Source organism: Hyposmocoma kahamanoa, unplaced genomic scaffold, assembly GCF_003589595.1.
Source record: "Hyposmocoma kahamanoa isolate Upper Pololo Valley unplaced genomic scaffold, ASM358959v1 224, whole genome shotgun sequence".
Taxonomy (NCBI): domain Eukaryota; kingdom Metazoa; phylum Arthropoda; class Insecta; order Lepidoptera; family Cosmopterigidae; genus Hyposmocoma; species Hyposmocoma kahamanoa.
Window position 1 is genome coordinate 10,511,960 of NW_020653743.1, and position 23,302 is coordinate 10,535,261.

At 35.3% G+C, this 23,302-nt stretch overlaps 1 protein-coding gene across 1 annotated transcript in view; it reads left to right on the forward strand.

The window, feature by feature from the left end:
* Positions 1-615: 615 nt before the first annotated feature.
* Positions 616-23,302, forward strand: part of LOC113228280 — a 156,425-nt gene continuing 133,738 nt past the window's right edge. Inside the window, exon 1 of the mRNA XM_026461545.1 lies at positions 616-928. Within this exon, the coding sequence (XP_026317330.1) occupies positions 820-928 (109 nt within the window). The 5' untranslated portion in view covers positions 616-819. The remainder of the gene's footprint in view (positions 929-23,302) is intronic.

Consider the following 23,302-nt stretch of genomic DNA (forward strand, 5'->3'; position numbering starts at 1 on the left):
GTGTGTGTGTGTGTGTGTGTGTGCGCACGCGTGTGTGTGTGTGTGTGTGTGTATGAGGTAAAGAAAAGACGAAATATGTATTATTAATATTTAACAAAATGAACGCACACCTACCTTAATAATTTTTATATCATCGTCGATCCATTATATGTTACACTACCGGGCATGGGTCGCCCATAGTCCGCCACACTGGCCCTTTGAGGGGTGGACACTTCTCAAGTTGTACAAGGGTTGTGAAGTTTCTTCGATATGCAGGTTTCATTACGATGTTTTCCTTCACCGTCAGTGAGTGGTATTAAACATTCACAATTGTACGTAACTTAAACATTTAGTAGATAGTACTATTTAAACAGTAGTAAATTCGTGCCTCAAATGGGACTCGAATCGTCGACCTCATTAAATAAGTAATATTATTTTACACAATTAAAATTTCAATTAAAACTCAAAATTTAAAACCAACCATTCATATGGCCCAAAATAGTAATACGGAAACCCGGAAAAGCATTGAGAAGGTTGCCAACATCTGTCCCAAGGCGGCAAACACGGTGAGAGAGAAAATGCGTTCGGTAGCGGTGCGTGTGCGCCGACCCGTCTCAGTCGAGAACCGCTTGCGCCGCACCGCGGACCTTTCGAATATCGAATACCACTACTGGCTAGAAACAACGACACGAAATGTCAAAAAAAGAATAAATTCTGAATTGGAAATTTTTGACCAAAAACAAAGTGCGTGTTAATTATTTTTGAAATTGTGTCGTCAGAAGCTGTAAACTTTCGTTACGTTATTTTTAAATAATGAAATATTGAAGTGCAAAAAGTGAAATGCTGCAACCCAGATTGTATAGTGGTAGTGCCAAAATGCAAGGATCGAGGAACTTTGTCCGGTGGTGCGTGTGCGCACTTCTGTGTATCAGTTTAGTTACATGTCAAGGTAAGTTACATTTTTTCAGCTTGTAAATGTCGACATTTGACTTAAAGGTCACCAGTTTACTTGTGTATTTTTAGAAATATTTCATTTCACCTTTACGTCCTGTTTTTTGCATACATTGATTGCCGTTTAAACTTTTAGTGATGTTAATATGAAAAAAATAAGTCAGAATTCTTAAACTGAACTTTAACGAATTTTTTTATGACGAAAACAGTTACTTAAATATAACTTCGTTGTATTGATAAGTTAAATCTGTCGCAAGTTCATATTTTCAAATGTTCAACCATGAGTTTAATTGTAGTACAAAAGATATCAACGCGCTCGGAAACGATCGCACATTTTAGAGATTTTTGTCTACGTGTATCTTTTTTTATAATACCAACGTAGCGTTGAACTGAATATGTCAAAATACCGTATATAATGTGAAGTTGTTCAAATATATACGTTTTTAAAATTGAAATTGTAAACCGTTAAATCGTTTACATAAAATGCCTAAAGAATACTGAAAGTTATTGCACTTACGTACGCTTGCTAAAGAAAAATCTTTTTTTTATCACTTTCCGGAAAATATCTTTATCCAAATACAAAGAGCAACAAAAAAGTGAGACCATATTGTAGATGGTGATAGTATTTCCAAACAACTAGTAAAAACAATAAAATTCGTATTAATAACTAAAATTGCTCTCGATTATTTAAAATTACAAAGTCTTGTAAAGGCAGAATGTGTCAAGTTATTTGACCTCATAACACTTATATCTAAAAAGATATAGCGTGCTTCATAAATGCAAAGTACATAGACATAAGTAGGTTTAATAAACGTAAGTTATTTCATAACTACTATTTTTGGAAAGCAACACGTACTTTCGAAATAAATTGAACTCGATATGAAGCTGAAACTCGTTATGTCATTGTCTGTTAAAAAACTATATACACCTTTATTGCCTTTATAATAAGTTCATTATGTCTATTGTATAGAAGAGTTTTCATTCAGTTATTTCTACAACAGAAAGAAAGTAAAAGAACAATTGACTCGAAATTAATGCCTAGAAAAACACATCGTGCCCAGAACGGACGGACGTTCAACAGAGTTTTTTTTACAATATCAAGTGAAGGGATGAACAAGTCGTGCACCTGATAGCAAGCTACACGCCTGTTTATAACAATTTCAGTGCCACTCGAAGCTTTAAATCGCAAAGATCTGAGAACCACTGCCACTGCGCCCGACACCCTGACACATAAGTTGACAAGACCCGTGTGTCTGTAATTTCAACAGCACCCTTATCCTTCAAAACCCGAACGCAGTAATGCTAACGTTACTGCTTGGCGGCGGAAATAGGTCTACTGCTACTTAAAGATACAGATTAAGTTATTAAAATATAATTCTTGACTCTGCAATAATCCTTTACTATATAACGACCACTTATTCAACCAATATGTCTTGCCCGTTATGACTTACGGAAGGTTATGTACACAATGAGATTTGTACAAAGAGCCATGGATTGATTGAGTTCCGAATTCAGCAATACGAAGACGAACTAACGTTCAGGACATAGGAGATCGGATGACGAACTTAACTCCTCGTGAAAGAGTTCTTCCAGGATAGTACTGCCACCTTACCTATTACTGCTGCCAAGTAGTAATGTCAGCATTACTGTGTTCCGATTTTGAAGGGTAAGGGTGCTGGTGAAATTACAGGCACATGGGACTTGTCAACTTATGTTTCAGGGTGACGGGCGCAGGGCCCCTCACATCTTTGGCCGAATGGTGGGCAAGAAATCGTCATAGAAAAGTAGGACGAGGATGGTATTTAATTATGTCAAAAATATATATATTTTGCAATATTGTTGCCTATAAATGTATTATAATAATAATATAATTACGAATTTATCTCTCCATATTCAAGGTTTGAAAAATCGACTTAACAAAATGCAATAAAAAAGATATAAAATTTTTATTATGTACCTATTTACACATAAACCATCTTCGGATAATTGAAATACGCGGAATATTGCATATTCAATACAATAAATTTTGCATAATTTTATGTACATTATGTATTGGTGTGATAGGCTTTTCTCTGTATAGTTCAAGGACATTAAGATTTTAGTATCGAAGCTTCTAGAGACTTTAAGCAACAATAATCTTTATATAAATATAAAGAAAGTGCCTTATGTACTTGTGAAAGAAATCGTCCAGAGAAGTACTGCTACTTTTCCTATTTCTGTCGCCAAGCGGTAACGTGCACATTACTGTGTTCCGGTTTTGAAGGGTAAAGGTGCTGGTAAAATTACATGCACATGAGACTAGTCAACTTACGTTTGACGGGCGATTTGATAGTGCCTTTCAAATCTTTGCGATTTAAAGATTTGAGTGGCACTGCAATTGTTAGAGGCAGGCGTGTCTTTTTTTTATAATACCAAGTGACGGAACAATTCATGCGCTTGGTGGTAAGCGCCTGGCCTATCCATAGCAGTTGCAGTGCCACTCAGAGCTTTAAATCACAAAGATCATTAGGGGCACTGTCACTGCGTCTGTCACCCTGAGACATGAGTCGACAAGTCCCATATGTCTGTAATTTCACCAGCACCCTTACCCTTCGAAATCGGAACGCAGTAATAGTTATATTATTGCTTGGCGGCAGAAATAGGTAAGGTGGTATGTCTTTGGACGAACTCTTGCCTGGTGGCACGAGTGTTAGGAGTGTCTTATCAATTTATTGTAAGCTGTTAATATATTTCTTCCTAACTAAATAGGTAACCTAAAAAGGTTAGCACATTTCATTTATCAATATATATACATATGTCTTTATATATTCATTTTGATGATGTAGGTGACATAACGCGGTAGGACCAATTAACTATTCTTGGTTTTCATAGAGTTTCGGAATATATCCGCTGGTCTCAAGTTTGAGACCGGGTAATTGTTGTGGTTTTCTGGAACATTATTATTATAAACTGCTGTAGACGAGTCTCCTAGGGATGTACATTCCGTATCACATATATGTACAGATTGCAACATTAGTTGTCGTTATTTTTAAATAACGTTACGTACCAATTTTCAAGAAATAATTTTAATACTTTGTATAAAATTTTATTTATTTATTTATTTAATTCAGGCAACATGATTCATATATGTAGTATATACCTTAAGGACTAACATACATAAAATAAAATACAACAATATATTAAAATACTATTTGTTTATTTACACATATGTACTAAACTAATATGCCAGACAAGCACATCAACTACCTGGTCTCAAATGAAGTAGTTGGTGTGCTATGAGTAATCCGGACGCATTGCTTAGAACATCCAGACCAGAACCAATTTAAAAAAATTAGTTTCCCAAAATGGTCTTATTGGTAATCGAAACCTGGACCGCATCGAGAGCCCACAGTACTAAGCGTTTGGCCACCGAAGTCGTCATATCTCTAGTTGTGCCCGTCATAACTTAAAAATGTCAATGACGTATATTTACTAAGCAAGAAATTTAATTTTAAATTCATGGTTTAATCGTTAGTTCAATTAACTGCAATTAAGTAATGATTACTAATTAGTTACGCTATTTTTCATAAAGCTACGTTGAACCGAAACAAAAGTTTTTAAGGAAGTACCACATGGATTGATTATAAGTAAAATAATGATATTTTGTAGATATTTTTATTGGAGTCACTAGACAGAAAGCGTCAAATAAGTTAAATACAAAACAAGTTAAACTAAACATTTAATTTTACTATTTATTAATTTAGTTAAATGAATTATCATAATCAACTTTTTTGGCCCTCCTACCACCCCCCTATATTTATCATTCGGGGTTCTTGAATATTAAATATTGTTGCTAAGTATGTTTAATTTTTTTTATCCTTCTTTCATTATTATTATATTTATTTAAATGTAATTTGTGTATGTAAAATGTTATTTAAGTTTTTCTTTTACTTAACAAGCATTATATTTGTAAAAATAAAAAGTTAAATTGTCAAAATTAAAATTAAAAACTAAACTCCATCGAAATAACTCTGAGAAAAATCTCTGAGGTCGACTGGCTTGCACACGTAACGCAATTAAATTAACACCGTATATATTCCACGACTGTTGCATTGTATTAGCAGCCACTATGAATGTCTACCGCATACATAATAATATAACTAAGTAGTATCCAAAACAGTTATTCCAAAGTAGCACAAACACTTTGACATACAGACGTACGGATGACTTGCCGTTAATGAACACAACGATAGAATAAAATTAATGGTTTTATGTATAATGACAATGATTTTTAATGGTAGTGATATGTGCTTATTATATTAATGTTGATGATGGGAGAAAGCTTTTAACTCGTACAAGTTATACATCCACGCATTTAAATTGTTTAACATTTTCACTTGTACAATAAAGCTGAATAATTGCAGTAAAAAAGTTGTACATTATTCGAGGCTTGGAGGTTTGGTGACAATGGCACTACTCACTCAATCATGTGGTTACAATATCAAAATTGTATTGTGATATTTCATTGATTTAATTAGATATTAAGCTTACCTATTTCTGCTGCCAAGCAGTAACGCTCATGCGGTGAGCTGGTGAAATTATAGGTATATGGGAGTAGTCAACTTATTCCTCACGGTGATGGGCGCAGGGCAGTGTCCTTCAGATCTTAGCGATTTAAAACTTTTAATGGCACTGAAACTTATAGACTGGCGTGTCGCTTACTACAAGATACACGACGTATTCTTTCCATCACCTGGTACCATTAAAAAAAACTATCACGCCTGTTTACCAATAGGATATCATAGTACGCCTACCTGCAGAGATTACCTCTTCCCTTTTCCTCTAATTCCTCTTATTGCGTTCCTGCTATATTTCCTCCACTCGTATTATTTTTTATCCCCTCTCGAGTACTCTTGAACATATTCTACTTCGAAACGTAACATATTAAAAACAGAATTCGTACCCTTGGCATTTATTTATTAGGACCCTATAACAGCTCCAGTTAACCATGTACGGTACTGAATACTAATTTTATACTACAACACTCTTTAACTTGGAACAGATGACATTTGTTCACAACATTGAAATGAAATAGATTTAGTGAAATATCGTATTTAAAAAATGAACTTTTATAAAATTAGAAAAAACAGAACTTTGGGGAAACTATACATTAAAAATCTTCTAAAAGTAAGTAAAATTATGTATGCTATTTCTCTTCTTCTTTCTAGCCGTTCTCAACCATATCGGTGTAGGCCTCCTTTAGTATCTGCCACTTCTCTTTATGTCATCCTTCCAACGCATTTGCTGTCTCCTTATAGGGCGTTTTTCACCCCAAGGTCGCCATTCGAGGGCCGCTTTACACCAGGAGCCAAGCTTTCGAGCAACGTGACCCACCCACCGCCACTTAAGATTCGGTACGCGTTTGGTGACACCTGCGACTCTGCTTTCTTGTCTGAGTTACGTATTTGATTTGTCTTTGAGTATAATTCCCTCCAGTTTCTTTTCTAATGCTCTCTGGGCTCCCTGTAATTTGTATGGTATTTATTATACCATATATTATTTTACTTATTTTTGTGCCACATCTGATTATGGTGTCAAAACTGCTCTTAGCACAAGAAAAATAATACGAACTATATGAAACAAATAAACCTAAAGCTGCGAGATTCCGCTGGCTCGGACACGTGGAGAGAATGGGAGAAGATGGAAAAGGACGCCTACCGGTCAGACGTAGCAGGTACCGATGAAGTCCAGATATATCTCAAGGACATCGGTGCTAGTGGCTGGAACCGCAGGACCAGCATGGCATGGCAGAATCTGATGTCGGAGGCCAAGACCCACTTTGGGTCACTGCGCCACCGAAGTAAGTAAGTACATGAAACAAATTACATATATGTGCAATTTTATAACTTCCATATTTAAGCATAAAAAAGTTATTGACTAATTTCGTTCATTGTATTTTTGAACTTTTCTCCTGAAAAGTTGTCATTTCGCAGATGTGGCCTTATCTTAGCAAAACAAAAACTAAAACACCTGTAAAAAGAGAAAAAAAGTTATCCAAAAATGTAAGCAAATAAACATACATTTACCAGACGTTTACACACAAAGATTGCATGGCATTTAGATGACCGTTGCGCTTGCGCAAGTAACCAATGCAATAGGTTGATGTATCACAGATTGCGACCTTTCGCAGATGACTATTAGTTGCTTGATCTTTTGGGTTGTTCATTTACGTTCGTTTTATTTTGTTTTATTAACTGGAATGGTAGAGACGGTGCACAAACCCGTGGCTGAACGGAACGGAATTGTAAGCTTAATACATATGTGTCATAAATTTTGAATAATTAACTCAAGCAAGTTTTTACTATGCCACGGGACAAACAAGTCGTGCATCTGGCGGTAAACGACAAGCCTGTCCGTAGAATTTGCAGTGCCACTCAGAGCTTTAAATCGCAAAGATCTGAGGGGCACTGCTACTTTGTTACCCTGAGACATAAGTTGACAAGTCCCATATGTAATTTCATCAGCAACCCTTCCCTGGACGAACTCTTTCATAGCGAGCTCTACTGCTACTTGTTGCCTTTATACAATAACGCATTATTGCAGAACAATATGATTTTGAACTAAGCTTCTAGCGATGATCAGTACAAGTGAAACTTTATCCTGAAGAAAGTACCCATTTTCTAAGGAAAAAGAAATCAACAACATACTTCCGAGTACTCAAAATTTGACTCTGTACTAGAATAACGATTATATTTTACGTATGCCCAAATCGACACTAAAGTACTCTCCCTTCATGAAATTCATTTTAAAATCATCGTTTTACTAACTAACGGGAACAGAAAGAGTTACAGACAGAGTTAGTATGAGTACAAATATAGTGTTAATATACGAACAATATTTATATGTAGAAATTTACATCGAATATGATAAATTTTTGGGTGAGAGAATAGAGACCAAAGAAAAGCCTCTTTTTAGAGACGACATATGCCGTGGGGTGTGAATTGACACATGTCAAATAAGACACATACTAGAGAGAAAGGCGACTTAAAACTTTTTCTGTGCAATTGATCACCATGTCGTCATACTCAATATACCGATGTAGAGGGCTGTGTTACCAGAACTCTCGAGTCAAAAGTTAAATTTCTTTACCTAAAAAGTTATTTTATTACAATTTTGCCTCAAGAGTTACATTTTCATCCAAGTATTAACGATATTGTACCTAAATCTTACAAAATGTAGTTGAGTTTACTGAATGTCAGGATCTTTCACCACCACGATATTCAATTATTTTTTGTGAAATTATTCCACTAGTTTGTTATAATTTTGTGTTACGACAAATATTGAAACGATCCCGACTCACTTAGAAAAGATTCCAAACCGCCCTCTTCTAGCAAACCGCGTTAGGCGCTATGCCAACTAAGCCGCGGAACGAACAAACGTCTTTTTGCCGTAGCGCCATTTGTGAGAAATCTATTTCTTCACAAAGTCTGGTATCTTTACAGCTACGATAAAAAGATGATACGATTCAGAAAAATCAAGCTTTGACCAATAATAGGTAGATTTCATTTCGTTTTCCGCCATCTCTGTTTTACTTTGTTGTTTAATTTGGGTGCATTCGTAAACTATTTACAATTTCGTTTAATGTCACGAAAATTGTTTTATAGACAAAAGTTACTTACATATTTCGCGAGAGGGTCAAAATTTACGAAAAATGTAAGATATGGTTATATTACAGTTTAACATCTGGTAACACTGGACGTATGTGACAATGATGTGAAAAGTCAATATGCCATTACCTATGGTGATTTATTGAACTTAAATTAATGTCCATAGATTATGCAACACCGGTCGAACTACATTACATTGCATCACAATATCTTTGTGTAAACTTGATTTAGTTGCGTACACGCATTAACGGATCATTATGACGGCGTTACTCATTAAGTACCTACATTAAACGGCAAGGTATTGCGAAATTCTGTTATTTGTTAATTGATCTGATTTCATCATATTGTTATTTCTTTTAAATATTGTCAGCTTGCTACAATTTGGCTTATGATTTTTGTCATAAATGAGAACTGTGCCAATCAGTGTAACGTATTTGTTGATACAGTCAATACAATGATCAATTCATTATTTGAGATAGCCCTTAAACTGTCTTTGAAAATGTCTACAGCACAAGTACTTATTTATCTTTATACTTTGCAACTATGACTACTTTGTAGAAGATTCTTTACTAAGTAGTCACACAGGTGTTTCGCCAAAGTTAAATTGTCTATAAAACCCTTTAGAGATAATAACACCTACATTCCGCCGTTATTATTACCATGCGTTAAACTGCTCTTTAATTCAAGTCGCTCTCAAATGGGCCGCCTCTCATTTTTGGGTGGGGCTCTAGTTTAGGTGGTAAGCGACGATAATTTTTATTCTGAAGTAGAATGGTACGAAAAAATATGAAGTACGTGAAATAACGTACGTTACGTATAGCAATGTAAAAATGATCGTTGAAACTTATCATAAAATCTACAAAGTCAAAGATGAGAATCGTATGTTAAGGTTAATACGAAAATCAATATTATGTCGTTGAATTCAAAATACAGTTAAATTAATTTCAGTAACAATTTTCAGTACATCATCATCATCATCATCATCATCATCATCATCATCATCATCATCAGCCTATCGCAGTCCACTGCTGGACATAGGCTTCCCCCAATGTGCAACTTTTCAGTACAACTTTTGGTTATTAATATAAGTTTCACTGTAGTCAAATGTGTATTTTTTTTGGTAGTTTAAATGTTTAGATCATTATGATATGGTATAAAAATTAAATTGCGCGTTTGCTAACTCGATGATCCTGGACATTGTAGAAGTCACTCATTTACTACAATATCTAAGCAATACTTATTAAAGTGCCGACAAAATGTTGTTTCTGACTTGCTGGATGTAGGTATGCATTAATCCACCATAGCGTGGTTCCGCAGCTTATAGACATTTTTGATACTAAGAAAGCATCTTTGATATTAGAAAAGCATTCCATCGTATCTCCTGTATTTTATTGTGCTTTATCTCCCCCTTCAATTCATGGAACTGATGTCGCATACAGCCCATTCAGCCAGGTGTAATCTGCATAGGAATCCCTACTTACTTCTTACTTACTTCTTAGTAAAGTATTTTTTAAAACAATGTTTACCATTATCGAAATTGCTATTCATGTCCTTGTTTATGCAAAACATGAACGTGGTTCTACGTTGTAAGTATCGCAAATATTCTTGTCTAGAAGGATCTAGATTCTAGGACATTATTGCACAAAATACTATATTAATAAGAAAATTAGAATCCGCTTCACATACAAACACAACTTTCCACACATCTATTACATTCTTCCGTTTACACTAGAGCCTCGCCCCAGCCTTATATCGAAACCTGTACTTCACTGGGTCACTAGTAAATGGACTTTAGCAGCGCACACGCCTGTGCGGTCGCCATGTCGCAGCTAGAAACGGAAATTCCGTCATTTTCCGAAATGTCTTATTATTCAGTATCTGTGAGACAATTGGAGATCATTGTACCTCATCACGTTGCTGTATTTTACATATTGCAAACATAAATTCCAACATATTCCAGAAGTTTGTCCGTGTAACGGAGACGTAGATTATAACGTAGTTTTTCAACGTGATAAATAATAAGAAATATCACAGAAAACTATATCTTAAAAATTAGAACTTACCTTTTTAGTAAGTTGCGTTTTAGTCTTAATTTTAAGAAATGTTACACTCTACACATCGACGATTTTAATTGCCATACAGTTGTTAAAATAATAATCTTGCCCAATATTTCAGAATTTGATAATTCTGTATAACATCCAAATGTATTTCTTGCCCTTTTTTTGCTAATAACGAAAAAGTAATTAACATTTAAGTTAAATTGGGTTCGATTTGCGTTCCCACGACTTTTTACCATTATGTTTTTAACTTCGTGGTACCTAATATTGTTATTTCGGATATCTGTTTTAGACTTTCGCTTTCCCAAGGCCTAAAGGTAAATTTTGAATTGTTAAATGGGAAAGGTGGTATTTCCCGACTAAGGTACTGTCGGCCGGGGCCACGGACTCAGATTCAAGATCCGGCGAACATTACTGTTGTTAAATGTCGTGGGTCTTAATAACTGCGGCAAGCAATTAATGTATAATGATTAGGTTACCTAAGTTCAAAAGTAAACCAATTGCGGTTATTTTAAGAAAAGTCAATGATTGTTTCTATACTGTAACATAGATGTTCTGTCAATGGTTATTTTTACGATTTGTCTCTTTTATGTTAGTTGATTGGTGGCGATATAAATATAATAATGGCATATTTTTTATGCTAAGACATTTTTTGTTATTTAAATTACGTGTGAGTAATATTGTTTGGCCCAGCTCTGCGGGGTTAAGCTTTTAGATTTTTAGGTAAAAGTAGTCAGTTGGAAATGAAAGTGTTTTTTTGGTTATGAACCACGTATATTTTATTTAACTACTGAAAGGGAACACGTTGTCCGCCTGACGAGCAACATGCCTTAGATTGCGGTCTTGAATTTTCTATGACTCGACTTTACGAACGACTACATGAAGACTCGATGCGATAGTTTTAGGGTCCCGGAAGAATGTCAATAAATCAACAGGCATGAGCTAGCCAGGCAGATAATATTGAGTGTTTACCAATGATATTTATCCATGGTTGGGGAATTAACGTAAAACCCATGCCAAAGTCGGTATTAGTTGCACAATATATTCATTTTTTTCTTTATATATTTCAGGGATTATTCTTAATAGAATATGCCACACCCATAAGAACTTAGCACCACTCAAACACACTACGTACAAATCAATACATAAATACTGATAATTATCTACATATCAGCGGCAAGGCTTCCATATAACTCAATTTTCACCGGCTTGCCTAAAATTTTCCACGTATTGCATTATGTCTAATATTGATGCGTGGTTTGCATCAATATTAGACATAACTGGTTGAAGACTGTACCACCTCAGTCAACCGTGACCATGGGACCTGTAAAGGGCCCGAAACGTCGGTTTGTTTGAAAAAACAAATATACGCGATTTAAATCCGGAAAAATAGTTTCATTCTTACCAAATACTATATTTTGTGTTAAATATTATGTGTAGAATAAGTTAACTAGTGAAATGATGTATACTAGAGCCTTGTGTGCTAATAGATTGTGTTTAAGTGTCGCCAAAGCGCCACTTTTTTTAAGGAAAGTGTTTTTGTTTTGCTCTGGTTTTACAAACGAGAATTTTCACATCTCGCCTCTGCTACATATTATACATTTTTGTATCATGCGGTACAACATGCTACATATTATACATTTTTGTATCATGCGGTACAACGCTCTGGCGACTTTGGATGAAGGGTTAGCCAGTATGCTGTTACACAAACCCACACTTAGTATTGGCAACTTGAATTTGATGCCCAGCTGGAGCCTCTCAGCCTCATTCAGAACGCCCTCCACGCGGACGTGCTCATACGTTCTCCCTGTTGTTACAAATAGAGCAGTTGGGAGACGTTGTCTTACTGTAGACACTGTTTAACTGGATATGGCCCGAGCGAAGCCGGAAAGCTGGATTCATATCTGCTGCATGAATCCAAAGATTTTGGTAGCAGTAGAGCTCCTTTGAAAGAGTTCATCCAGGGTGCGGCCACCTTACCTATCTCTGCCGCCAAGTAGTAATGTCAGCGTTACTGTGCTCCGGTTTTGAACGCTAAGGTGCTGGTGAAATTACAGGCACTTGGGACTTTAACTTACGTCTCAGGCTGACGGGCGCAGTGGCAGTGCCCCTCAGATCTTTGCCATTTTAAGGCTCTGAGTGGCACTGCAACTGTTATAGATACGCATGACTAGTTCGTCCAGTCTCTTAGAATAAAAAAAAGGTAGGGGACGTCAATTTATATTTCATTTTGCTTTGACCCACAGGCTTCCGCTTACTAACTATTTATAATTATTATATCACTAAAAAGAAAAATGAATTAAGTAAAAGAAAAAATACAGTGGAGTGAAACACAACACGTGTATGGTACGCCACATCTAGTACGCTAGTACACATATATCGTTGGGAAATAGCTGATTAGGTATTGCAATGCAGTGAATGGAATTTTGAATGTTGAAGCCGTAGAACAGCGAATGATAGTTATAGTACAAAATATCCTATAATTTACATATTAGAAAGAGATTTCAAATATTAAATTACTAAATCACGATTCCGCCAGACCAATCGATCGGAACCCCGCATTCCGTATGTTGGGTAAATGAATTGCATCACAGTTTGTCCAGTCGTTTGCAAAACGTTGATTATGGCTTAGAGCGGTTTTGCATATTCAAATTTATTTATATATATATATTATATTTATATATTGATTTACATATAAAAAAAGCCGAGGGTTTCATGCTGGCGTGATTAGTGGCCGGCCTGCATGTAAATATGAAGCAGCAGTGTGAATGTCTAGCTCTTGGACATTTGGATCTGAAGGTTAGCAAGGTCTCCTTTTCCTTTTGCTTGTGAGACCTCCTTACTCGTAGCTCTCCAAGAGCTATCGTAGGCAAAATTTTTTGTATATGTATAGTGTCACCAGATTCATATAGGTATGACGAAAGAAAGTGTCAGAGTCGGTCGTAGGAAGTGGAAGGCTATGATCTCTAACCTCACCTAGGCTAGAAAAAGGTGTGAAGTGTATGTATTTATAAATTGACTTTATGTTAGGGATACCTTGTTGTGGCATCACAGTACATTTACTCAAATATTTTGTATGCCCGTAAAAATATATACATATACATAGTTTCGTTAAGAAAGAAGATATCCAGAATATTTACCTAAGAACCAAGTCCGAACTCATGGTACGATTTCGTTTAACTAAGGTAAACGATTCTTTTACGAGGAACTGTACACGTTTTTACAATAAGATTATGGAGCATATGTTAAGATTATAATTTCCTAAGTTTTTAACTTACATTGAAAGTATTTTGATTGAAAAGCCATATTACAAAATTGAAGAGTATGTGTTAGATAAAGATGTCTGGAAAGACAACATGAGTCTAGATTCCACACAATTATCGCCCAGTTACACGAGGCAAAAGTTCTTAAATTCATTCAATTCAAAAACAACATTTAAATTCTTCTGAATAATACAACCGCGCGTAGACCAAATTCCAAGCCAGTCTCGCCCTCCAGGCATTTTGCCATGACAGTTAGAGGCACGCGTCGTTGATCGGTCGCAACGCGGGCTCCGCTTTTCGACCGCGCGGCGGCCGAGCGGGGTGAGCGCGGTGAAATTCATTTCGAATAAATGAGCCCTTATGATTCAAAGCGTATTCCACAGCATTTAAGTTTATTTGAAAAGAGCAATCTCTAGAGTTTCTTGCTCGTTCTTCTCAGGGAAGTTAGCGCAGTGATTTTCGCGATGTCTACACGATGGGAATGAAGCTATTTTTTTTTATCCAATAGGGCTAGCACGACAGGGCGCGACTTGCGGGAGAGCGATCTCTATGCGAGAATACTGCATCTCGCGCTTTTTGTTGCTCTCGCGTAAGTCGCGCTAGCCATGCAAATAGCGTATATTTGTTTCTTCAAATAAAACGTTTCAGGGGTCTTTATAGAACCCATTGTCACGGCCTCGGTTAATAGTATCAATTTCAAAAATAACTTTATATGTTTGCAAAATATACATGAACATAACTGTATTTAACATTGTATAAAGCATATGCCGAAAGCTGAGAATTCGCAAAGGCAACGAATTGCTTCGGTAGGTACTTTCACCGCTAATCTTGTTTTTAAATACATATTATGAAAACTTGTTTTTTGCCTTTTTACAACTTTGAGAAGCCGTTATTGTGCACGAGTAGGTACTTAACGCTGTAGCTCTTAAACGTCTCACAGCTGTGCACGGGTTACTTTAACGCTTTCACACTCTGCTGCGGCGAACAAACTGCCTTTCGCTTTGGCGATTGAAAAACCAACAATGTTGTTTTGTAAACATTGATAGATTCAAGAGCTTATCAAGCCTAACTCTTTTTATATGCTTGAATTAAGTGATCGGACGAAGAAATCCTGCGATTTGTGGTCAATGACATACGTACTACGAGACGTACTCATAACACCTGCAGTGCTGCACTACGCTTTAAACTGCAAATTTCTGAGATGTATATCAGGCATTTGAAATTTTGTAATAATAATAATAATAATAACGCTCACAATCAATATAGCCCCGCACTAGGGAAACCCTGTGTCGCGGGTGCCATGGACACACACATAGACAACCACAAATTACACCCAAACTCACTAATATCTGAGTTTTGACTAGAGTATAAATAGAAATTGATTACAAGTGGTGTCTTCCCTTTATAATGCCCAACAGAAAGTGGTCCTTCGAGCCGCATTGTCATTATGGCAACAGACTTTTATCTGATTGGTTCGAGTTCATTCACACCGAAGGAATTTTTCTTTTGTTCGATCTTTATATAACAAACAAACTGTGGAGTATTTTCGTTAAAAAATATAGGAAAACCATTGAATAAATAAATATGACTTCTGTACTTTTTCATTTATTTATTGTACAGAAAAAACAAAAACACATTTAGTAACAAGGAAAATACAAACAAAAGGCACTGCTTATTGCTAACAGAAATTCCTTCCTGCAGATCTAAATACTGGAGACAATAATTATAATAATGTGCGCAACAAAAAAAAAATCAATAAAAAAAAGAATGTCAAAACATTAAATTATTAAAACTATATAAATATTTAGATAAATACATATTTTGTACTATAATACCCATAAATTGGATGGAACAATCGATAAATAGTGCTCTTTAATTCTCATTTTGAAAATTGCTAAGGATTTACTGCCATGAACAGTAATGTGAAGCGCATTCTAAAGCCTGACCGCATGAACAGTGAAGGAGTGAGAATAAAAACCAGAATTGAAGGATGTAAAAGATAACTGGGACCTAACGAGACAGCGACAGGGCTTATCCATTTCTTAATAAATTTAATATATTTTCTGTATAAAACGTGTTTCGTATGATAAACAAAAAATGGTTAAGAATTTTTCGATGTCAATTAAAATCACCTTGATTAAAGTAACTAAACAAGAAATTACCAAACCGACTAATTAATCGCTAAACAACTAAATTATCGACTAAGCAGCTGGATTAGATTTTACTGAATCAATGCAATTAGCACAATTCAAGATCGGATCAATGTAAAACCGCTTTTGCCCATTGAGACGTAGCCTATTATGCCCACGCCATGGTGATAGGCGGAAGCGGAAGCGGTAAGTTTACAAGGATCTAATTAATTTAACGGTCACGTAGATCAAACTTTCTTGACATATTTCAAAGATTGTGATTGACAACCTTTAAAGCGGAAAGATTTGTTTCATATACTTGAAGAATTAAAACAAAACCAGATTTCTTATTCTTTTAACGCAAGGCGATTTTCACACGGTTGTATGGAGCCATTTATAGCATTACACGATAGCGGTTATCATAAGGTTACATAATATTGTGTACATGTTTTACGTATTTGTTATTTACTTAACGTTAAACTTACTTATTTAGTAGCATTAGAGCTCCGTGTGAAAGAGTTCGTCTAGGGAAGTACTGTCACCTGACCTATTTCTGCAGTCAAAATTTAAGGGTATAAGAAATTATCCTTTTTGTTTAGGTTTTGAAGGGCTAGGCAGGTTTCTTAAACTTAGGGTGGGTTTCTTAAGCTGGTGGTAAGCGACATGTCTCTCCATAACAGGTGTAGTGCCACTCAGAGCTTCGCAAACAAGTTAAGGGCACTGTCACTGCGCCTGTCGCTCTAAGACATAAGTTGACAAGTCCCATATTTTTTTAAACAAAAATAAGTGCGCATTTGACCTCTATCTCACCTGATGGAAAGTGATGATAATGCCTATTCACTCTCGCCTTGAAAAGGTCCAAGTTAGAGCGTTCGGGGAATACGTCCGCAGGCAGGGAATTCCACTCTTTACCCGCTCGCCATATAAAAGTGTGATGCGATACGCTTCGTGCGAATCCTGGGAATAACCACGACATAGGGGTGGAACACCAGTCTACGTCTAGTTCCCCGATGATGGAAAGGGGAAGGCAGAATCAAACTATGCAATTTCACCGCACACTCTCCATGACATATCCCGTAGAATATCCACAAGCAGGCAACTTTACGGCGGTGTTTAAGGCTCTGCAGCTTCGCCTCAACTAATTCAGAGTCACATATAAGCCTTTTGGCATGCTTGTACCTGTAATTTCACCAGTACCCTTATCTGGAACGAAGTAATGCTTACATTACTGCTTGGCATCAGAAATAGGTAAGGCGGCAGAAATAGGTAAGGTACTTCCCTGAACGAAGAAGTAGTGCTCCTTGTGAAAGAGTTCACAAGGACCACTACTGCTACTAAATCTTTGTAATTTAAACCTCTGAGTGCCACTGCAACTGCTATAGACAGGTGTGTCGCTTATCACTAGGCGCACAACCTGTCTGCCTCGTCACTGGGTATTATAAAAAAAATTAGAATATTGCCGAAAACTTTTGAAAAAACCTATAAAAGGATGATTTTTGACTTGTGACACTGTTGAAGGTCAAAACTGCCTGAGATGGTATCGGTTCTAACTTATGAGAAAAAGACCGTATTTATTTTCTAAAATAAGTTCAAATAAATCGATGCAATAAAATAAGGGTTTGTCAAGAAACATAATATACAATAAACAAATACCAGAGCTTTCAATTATTCATGTATCTATTTACTTGTAAGATGTAAACGTGGCACTTACCAATGATCATAACTATTAACCAATACTAAAAAGCTTTTAGAATCTGTCCACTAATTATGAAATATTCAAACGTAAATAATAAAATAGAGCCATGTAGCATATCAATTTTGTAACCAAAATGTTGTAACAAAAAGCACTATGACCGCAGTCTTATAATGTACTTTCACAAGTTTAAATGAAAGGTCAAACAAGTTTATTTATGTGTGAACGTGTTTGTTTATGTGTGAGTACATACGGGCGCATCGTTGTAATAAGATCTGATGATAGACTTTCTAATTTTTCGGCTACTTCGGTAAAAGGGATGGGAAATAATGACTTATTGTGTTTTTTGAATCGGTAAAAGTGATTTGAATCGTTAGTTAGTATATGAATTGTATCAGTTAATTGCACTAGACAATTGCATTTGTTTATTTCAACTTGCATGGAAAAGTCACTCCCGAACACGGGTCCCGATTATGAGTGTGCGATTCCTACAAGAATCCGGCAAGACGTGTGAAGTTCTTAGTCCAACCTAACCAAAACCTTATTTTTACGCGAGAACCGTGTCCATCGGTGGGATGTATATATATAGAACGAATTATGAAGAATGTTGATGAGATACGGTGGCCAATGCGAGTTAATGTTATTTATGAAATGATGTAGCTGTAGGAAGTTCCTAGAGTCAAAATTGTAATTTTTCTTTATTAGTTTAATTTTCTGACATTGTTTCGCGTGAAATCCTTATACATTTTGACACTCTCCGAAAATAACGAAGCGTGTGAAGTGTAGAGTCGGGAATTGTCACTTACTGGTCACAGAATAAAAATGGAGATCGATAAACACAAATAACAAATGGATTGTAAACGTGAATCGATTTTAGAATTTCTCTTTTTAATGTACATATAAATTTTAATAATAACTATGTGTTAAATTCATAATTATTTTGATTGGAATAATTGATTGATGCTATTTTCTATTTTTAATTACATGATTGATAACAGTATTGCATTCTTTGTCTTATTTTTAAAATTTCTGCATAGATTGTATATTGAGTTGATTTTATCAATTTTGAAAGATATAATAATTTTTTTGGGGTATATGCCAATGTATTACAATCAACCTTAGATTTTTTTGTTTTCTTTCGCTTCCTAAAGTGAGTATCCTTGAGGCTCGAAGAGTGAACAAAACCACAAAGTTCTCACAGAACTTGATGCGACTTCTTAAATAAAAGACAATATATATGGCTTTCTCTCTCTCACACTCACTCTCATTCTAGAGTGAGAAAGCGATACTACGAAAAGTTCCAACGAGATTTAGCCTAATTATGCGTACTAAATTGAGAGCAATTAATATATTGATTGCGTTCTCATAACTATTTGTTTAAGAGAAAGTTCTTGACGGATGATTGCAACTTGATGTAAGGGCTTTGGTTCACGCCATTTGAACATTTTATTATGTTATTTACAGACATAAAACCAACGAGCGAATATTATATTTTATATGACTTAAAAGTTATTATGCGTATGGTTGAAAAGACATATCCTTTCAACAATACGCATAATACTTTTAAGTTATAACTAATGGTTACAATAAAGATAATTCAATAATCACTTTGTTACTTTGGAAATCCGTCTTAATAAAAATTAATAAATTTGCTGATGAGGGAGGAAAATTAGCTGCATTAAAAAATATTCAACACAAGCGCAGCTATTTGTAATATATTTAAAAAAAGAAGAGGTTGTTAATTCGACTGTATTTTTTTGTATGGGTGTTACGCGATGACTCCGGTAATTTGTGAACCGATTTTGATGATTATTTTTTGTTGGAAAAAGGGTATTTTGGTCCCATTTAAATTTGTAGAAAATATTCTACCTTTAAAGGTTGGCAAAGGGATGAATCCAGTTGCACTCACTTTCCGGTAACCGATTTCAATAATACTTGGCAAATAGATGTAATTCCACAAACTTTTGAGGCTGGTTTTTGCACTATTTAGCCTTTGCAGGTTAGTGGAGTTGCAAAGTATTTTTACTAACGTAAAATGCTACATTTTTTTTGTAAAATGATTATAACGACGTTACTTCAAGAAAATGTTTACTTTTATCACGGCTCCTTGTCCTTGGCGATTTCCCAGTACTCCTTCTCAAACTCATCGAGATCGTCCCGCTAATGCCTGCTCGTACGTAAATTTTATTTTTCTTTTCTCAAAAATTACCATTTTGCAGATGTGGGATTGTTATACCAAATGTGCGATTTGCGATGCTAAGAAGCGTCTTTAATATTGTAAATTAATATAGGTTTAACTATGTAAAAAAAACACTTAGTAATATAAATATTATCTAAGTGTTTTCTTTTCATAAATCTCTTTTACATTCGATTCACGATTACAATTACAAAATTGAAGTAGAAAGTCGGTTAGATCATTGATTGTTATTAACTAGTCAATCGATTGATATAATAGCAGTGTTTGAAGCATTTTATTGTCGATCAGGTCACGACTATATTCTTTTAATGAATTTTAAATTTCGACACGGATTATTGTAATAAATAACATTCGTTTGCTCAAACGGTATGCGCGTGGAGTAAAAAAAATATAAATAATAAGAATGATATTTGGTAAAAAAAAAATTTGGAAAAAGAAGTAGCGGGACTCGCGCGCTTATTTCACAATATTTTCTATTTTAGTGGTTTTACATTGAAAAAAGAACGGATTAACATTATTTTATCAATGTTTTTGTATTTGTCTTAATTGTGAACTTAGAAGAGGTTTCCGAAATGCCAATTATTCGATGAGGACGATACTGTTGATTTTTTCGATTTGACGCGAAAATAAGGAAAAGTGCATTCCCAACTCTATTGAACATTACAAAGATATAGTAGATATATCCAAGGCTTGGCTGTGCTTTTAAATGGGATTATTCAGAAAAATATAAGGCTAAGATCTGGCAGTATGGCTCAGTTGCCTTTGTCCGTCTCCAAGGACGTCAATTTTACGACTACTAAATAAGTTTTTTTAACTAGACAAGTATCAAACATTAAATATAATAGTAATAAATAACTTTTCATTACTATTTTAAAAATCAATATACTTAAATTGGTAATCAAAGATGACAAAAAATTAAAATTATTTATAATAAAAGAAATGGAATAAAAAAGTCGGGGCTCAGAAAGAAAAAGCAACACTTATTTTAGCTGTACACTAATCATAACAATACTGTGTCAAATTATATATTAATGTAGACTTCTTGGCGACAAATTCGTGTTAGTTAAAAAAAAGTTATTTTTTTTAATTCGCAACATGATAAATTATTATTAAATAACTGTACACACAATAACTTACAATGTAAATTGCAAAATAATATAACCTAAAAAAGTGTCATTGTTTCCTATGACATAATCGTAAATAACAATGGGTTATTATGCCAAACCTTTTTAAGACAATGTGAGACTATTAGGAAGTCATTTTTAGAAACTATGTCTTAGGTTTCGAGATTTAGATAAGAAGTTCATTGACGTAGCTTTGGACACAATTTAAAATGAAATATTTTTCAGGCATTACAAAATATGCTCTCTTGTTTAGGTTTAATTGTACTCTGTATTCTGCACTGTACGTGTTGTGGGACGTGTGATGGTCGAAATGTGATGGTGACATCAATTCGAAAGTTCCTCTGTCAACTCCCCTTTACACAGAAGGTAGAACACACAGAGAGAGCCTTTGTAAAGCTGCCTGTGACTTATGACCTAAACATTATTATTTTATGGTACAATGAGTGCGTATTTGATCTCCAACACACCTGATGGATAGTTACAATGGAGCATGCACACCAAAGACTCTCGCCTTGAAAAGGTCCAGGAAGAATGACGCGTGCGGATCTTTAGAATATCCACAACACAGGGTGAAACCCCAGCCTACGTCTAGTTCCCTCGACTATGGAAAGGTGAAGGCGGAATTAAATCGTGCAATTCAATCCCATACTCTCCTGTAAAATACCGATAAGCAGTGTTGGTGATGATGGCGTTATAAAACAATCTAAATGTCTTACAAGTTACATGAACACGATAGAAAAAGCAAAGTAACGACTTCCTTATTACCGCTTAATTCAATTACTTTGCGTTATCTATGCAATGTCAAAAACGAGGTGGACAGGAAGAAATCAAATATAATAACTATACTAAAATTTTAATTTCAAAAGGCCAAATTACTTATAAACATGAAGCGGTGACACTAGAATAGCCTTTCAAGATAAATACCTTGTTATTGTAAGAATGTTATTTCCATTTAGGTATCGAGATCTAATTATCTAAATAGTTGAAAAGTCCCATGTTGCTGTAATTTCAGCAGCACTCTTACTCTTCAAAACTGGAACTCAGTAATGCTCACGCCACTGCTTAGCGGCAGAAATAGATAAGGTGGCAATATTTCCTGGACGAACTCTTTCACAAGGAGCTCTACTGCTACTAAATATTATTTGTTACATTCAATATTATTCCTAAGCATATTTATTTTATATCTTGGATGTTTAAAGTATATCGCGACGTGTGATAAAAATAAAATTGAGGTCGTGACAAACTTAATTTGTCGGAAGTTTTTTTTTTAGTAATGTGGTAAGGAGGACGTACGCAATGTTGAGATTGGAATGGAAATTAAGTTAAGTTCGTTCTTAAGGCGCATTCTTTACTTAATTATGTAACGGTACTTACGTATATTTATTAATTAAATTGTTATGTGCAACAAAAATTAAGCTGTAAATTTCTTCTGGATTGTTTAAATTTCTTTGTCGCAAATTTTAAGAAAATGCCTCAGGGCAAGCCGATAGCTTACAAGGGATTTTTGCTCTGATGTGAAGAAATTGTGGGAGGATAATCGTGTGGTACAGTGAACCGGAAAGGTGGCCGGCAGCAGTTGGATGCGGGCGCCACAAGACCGGGAGAATTAACATGCTCACGGGGAGGTTGATGTCCAGCAGTGGATGCGTAACCTGATGATGATAATGACAGTGAACCTTGCAGAAATCGATACAGAACTTAATATTGTATAGTACAACACTGAAATTACACACTACAAACACTTTCGCTTGCGTCACAAAGACTCAGCGGTTAGCAGTGCACGCGGTGGATCAGAAAGAATTATTAGGAATCGAAAGCGAGACCTGATCATCCTTCACAGTGTAAATCATTATGGCACTGAGATTGTCAAAAAAGATTGAAACAAAAAAGAATAGACTACATCTACAAACAGTGCTAACCGCAAATAAATGTGATGAATGTGAGTTAGGCAAAACGTGTAAAGTCCGGTCTTAATCACTTGCCTGCGACATTTCTATACGAGAGGTCAACAGCTATTTGTATAGAAAGTGTTTTTGTCTATATGTTCGTATTAATTTGTTAAATATCCGGGTTGGTAAGTAGGTTGTCGACCTTGCATTGTCAAATTGGAATTCGATTTTTGTGATGTCTTATTTTATTAATTAACTCATATTCAATAATTATCAAAGCCCCTAAATAAATAAGGAGATAAAATAAACAAAAAACTGTTGAGTTTTAAGTTGAGTAAAAAAGGGCTTGAGTCTTCGGGTCTGTGTAATTTTGA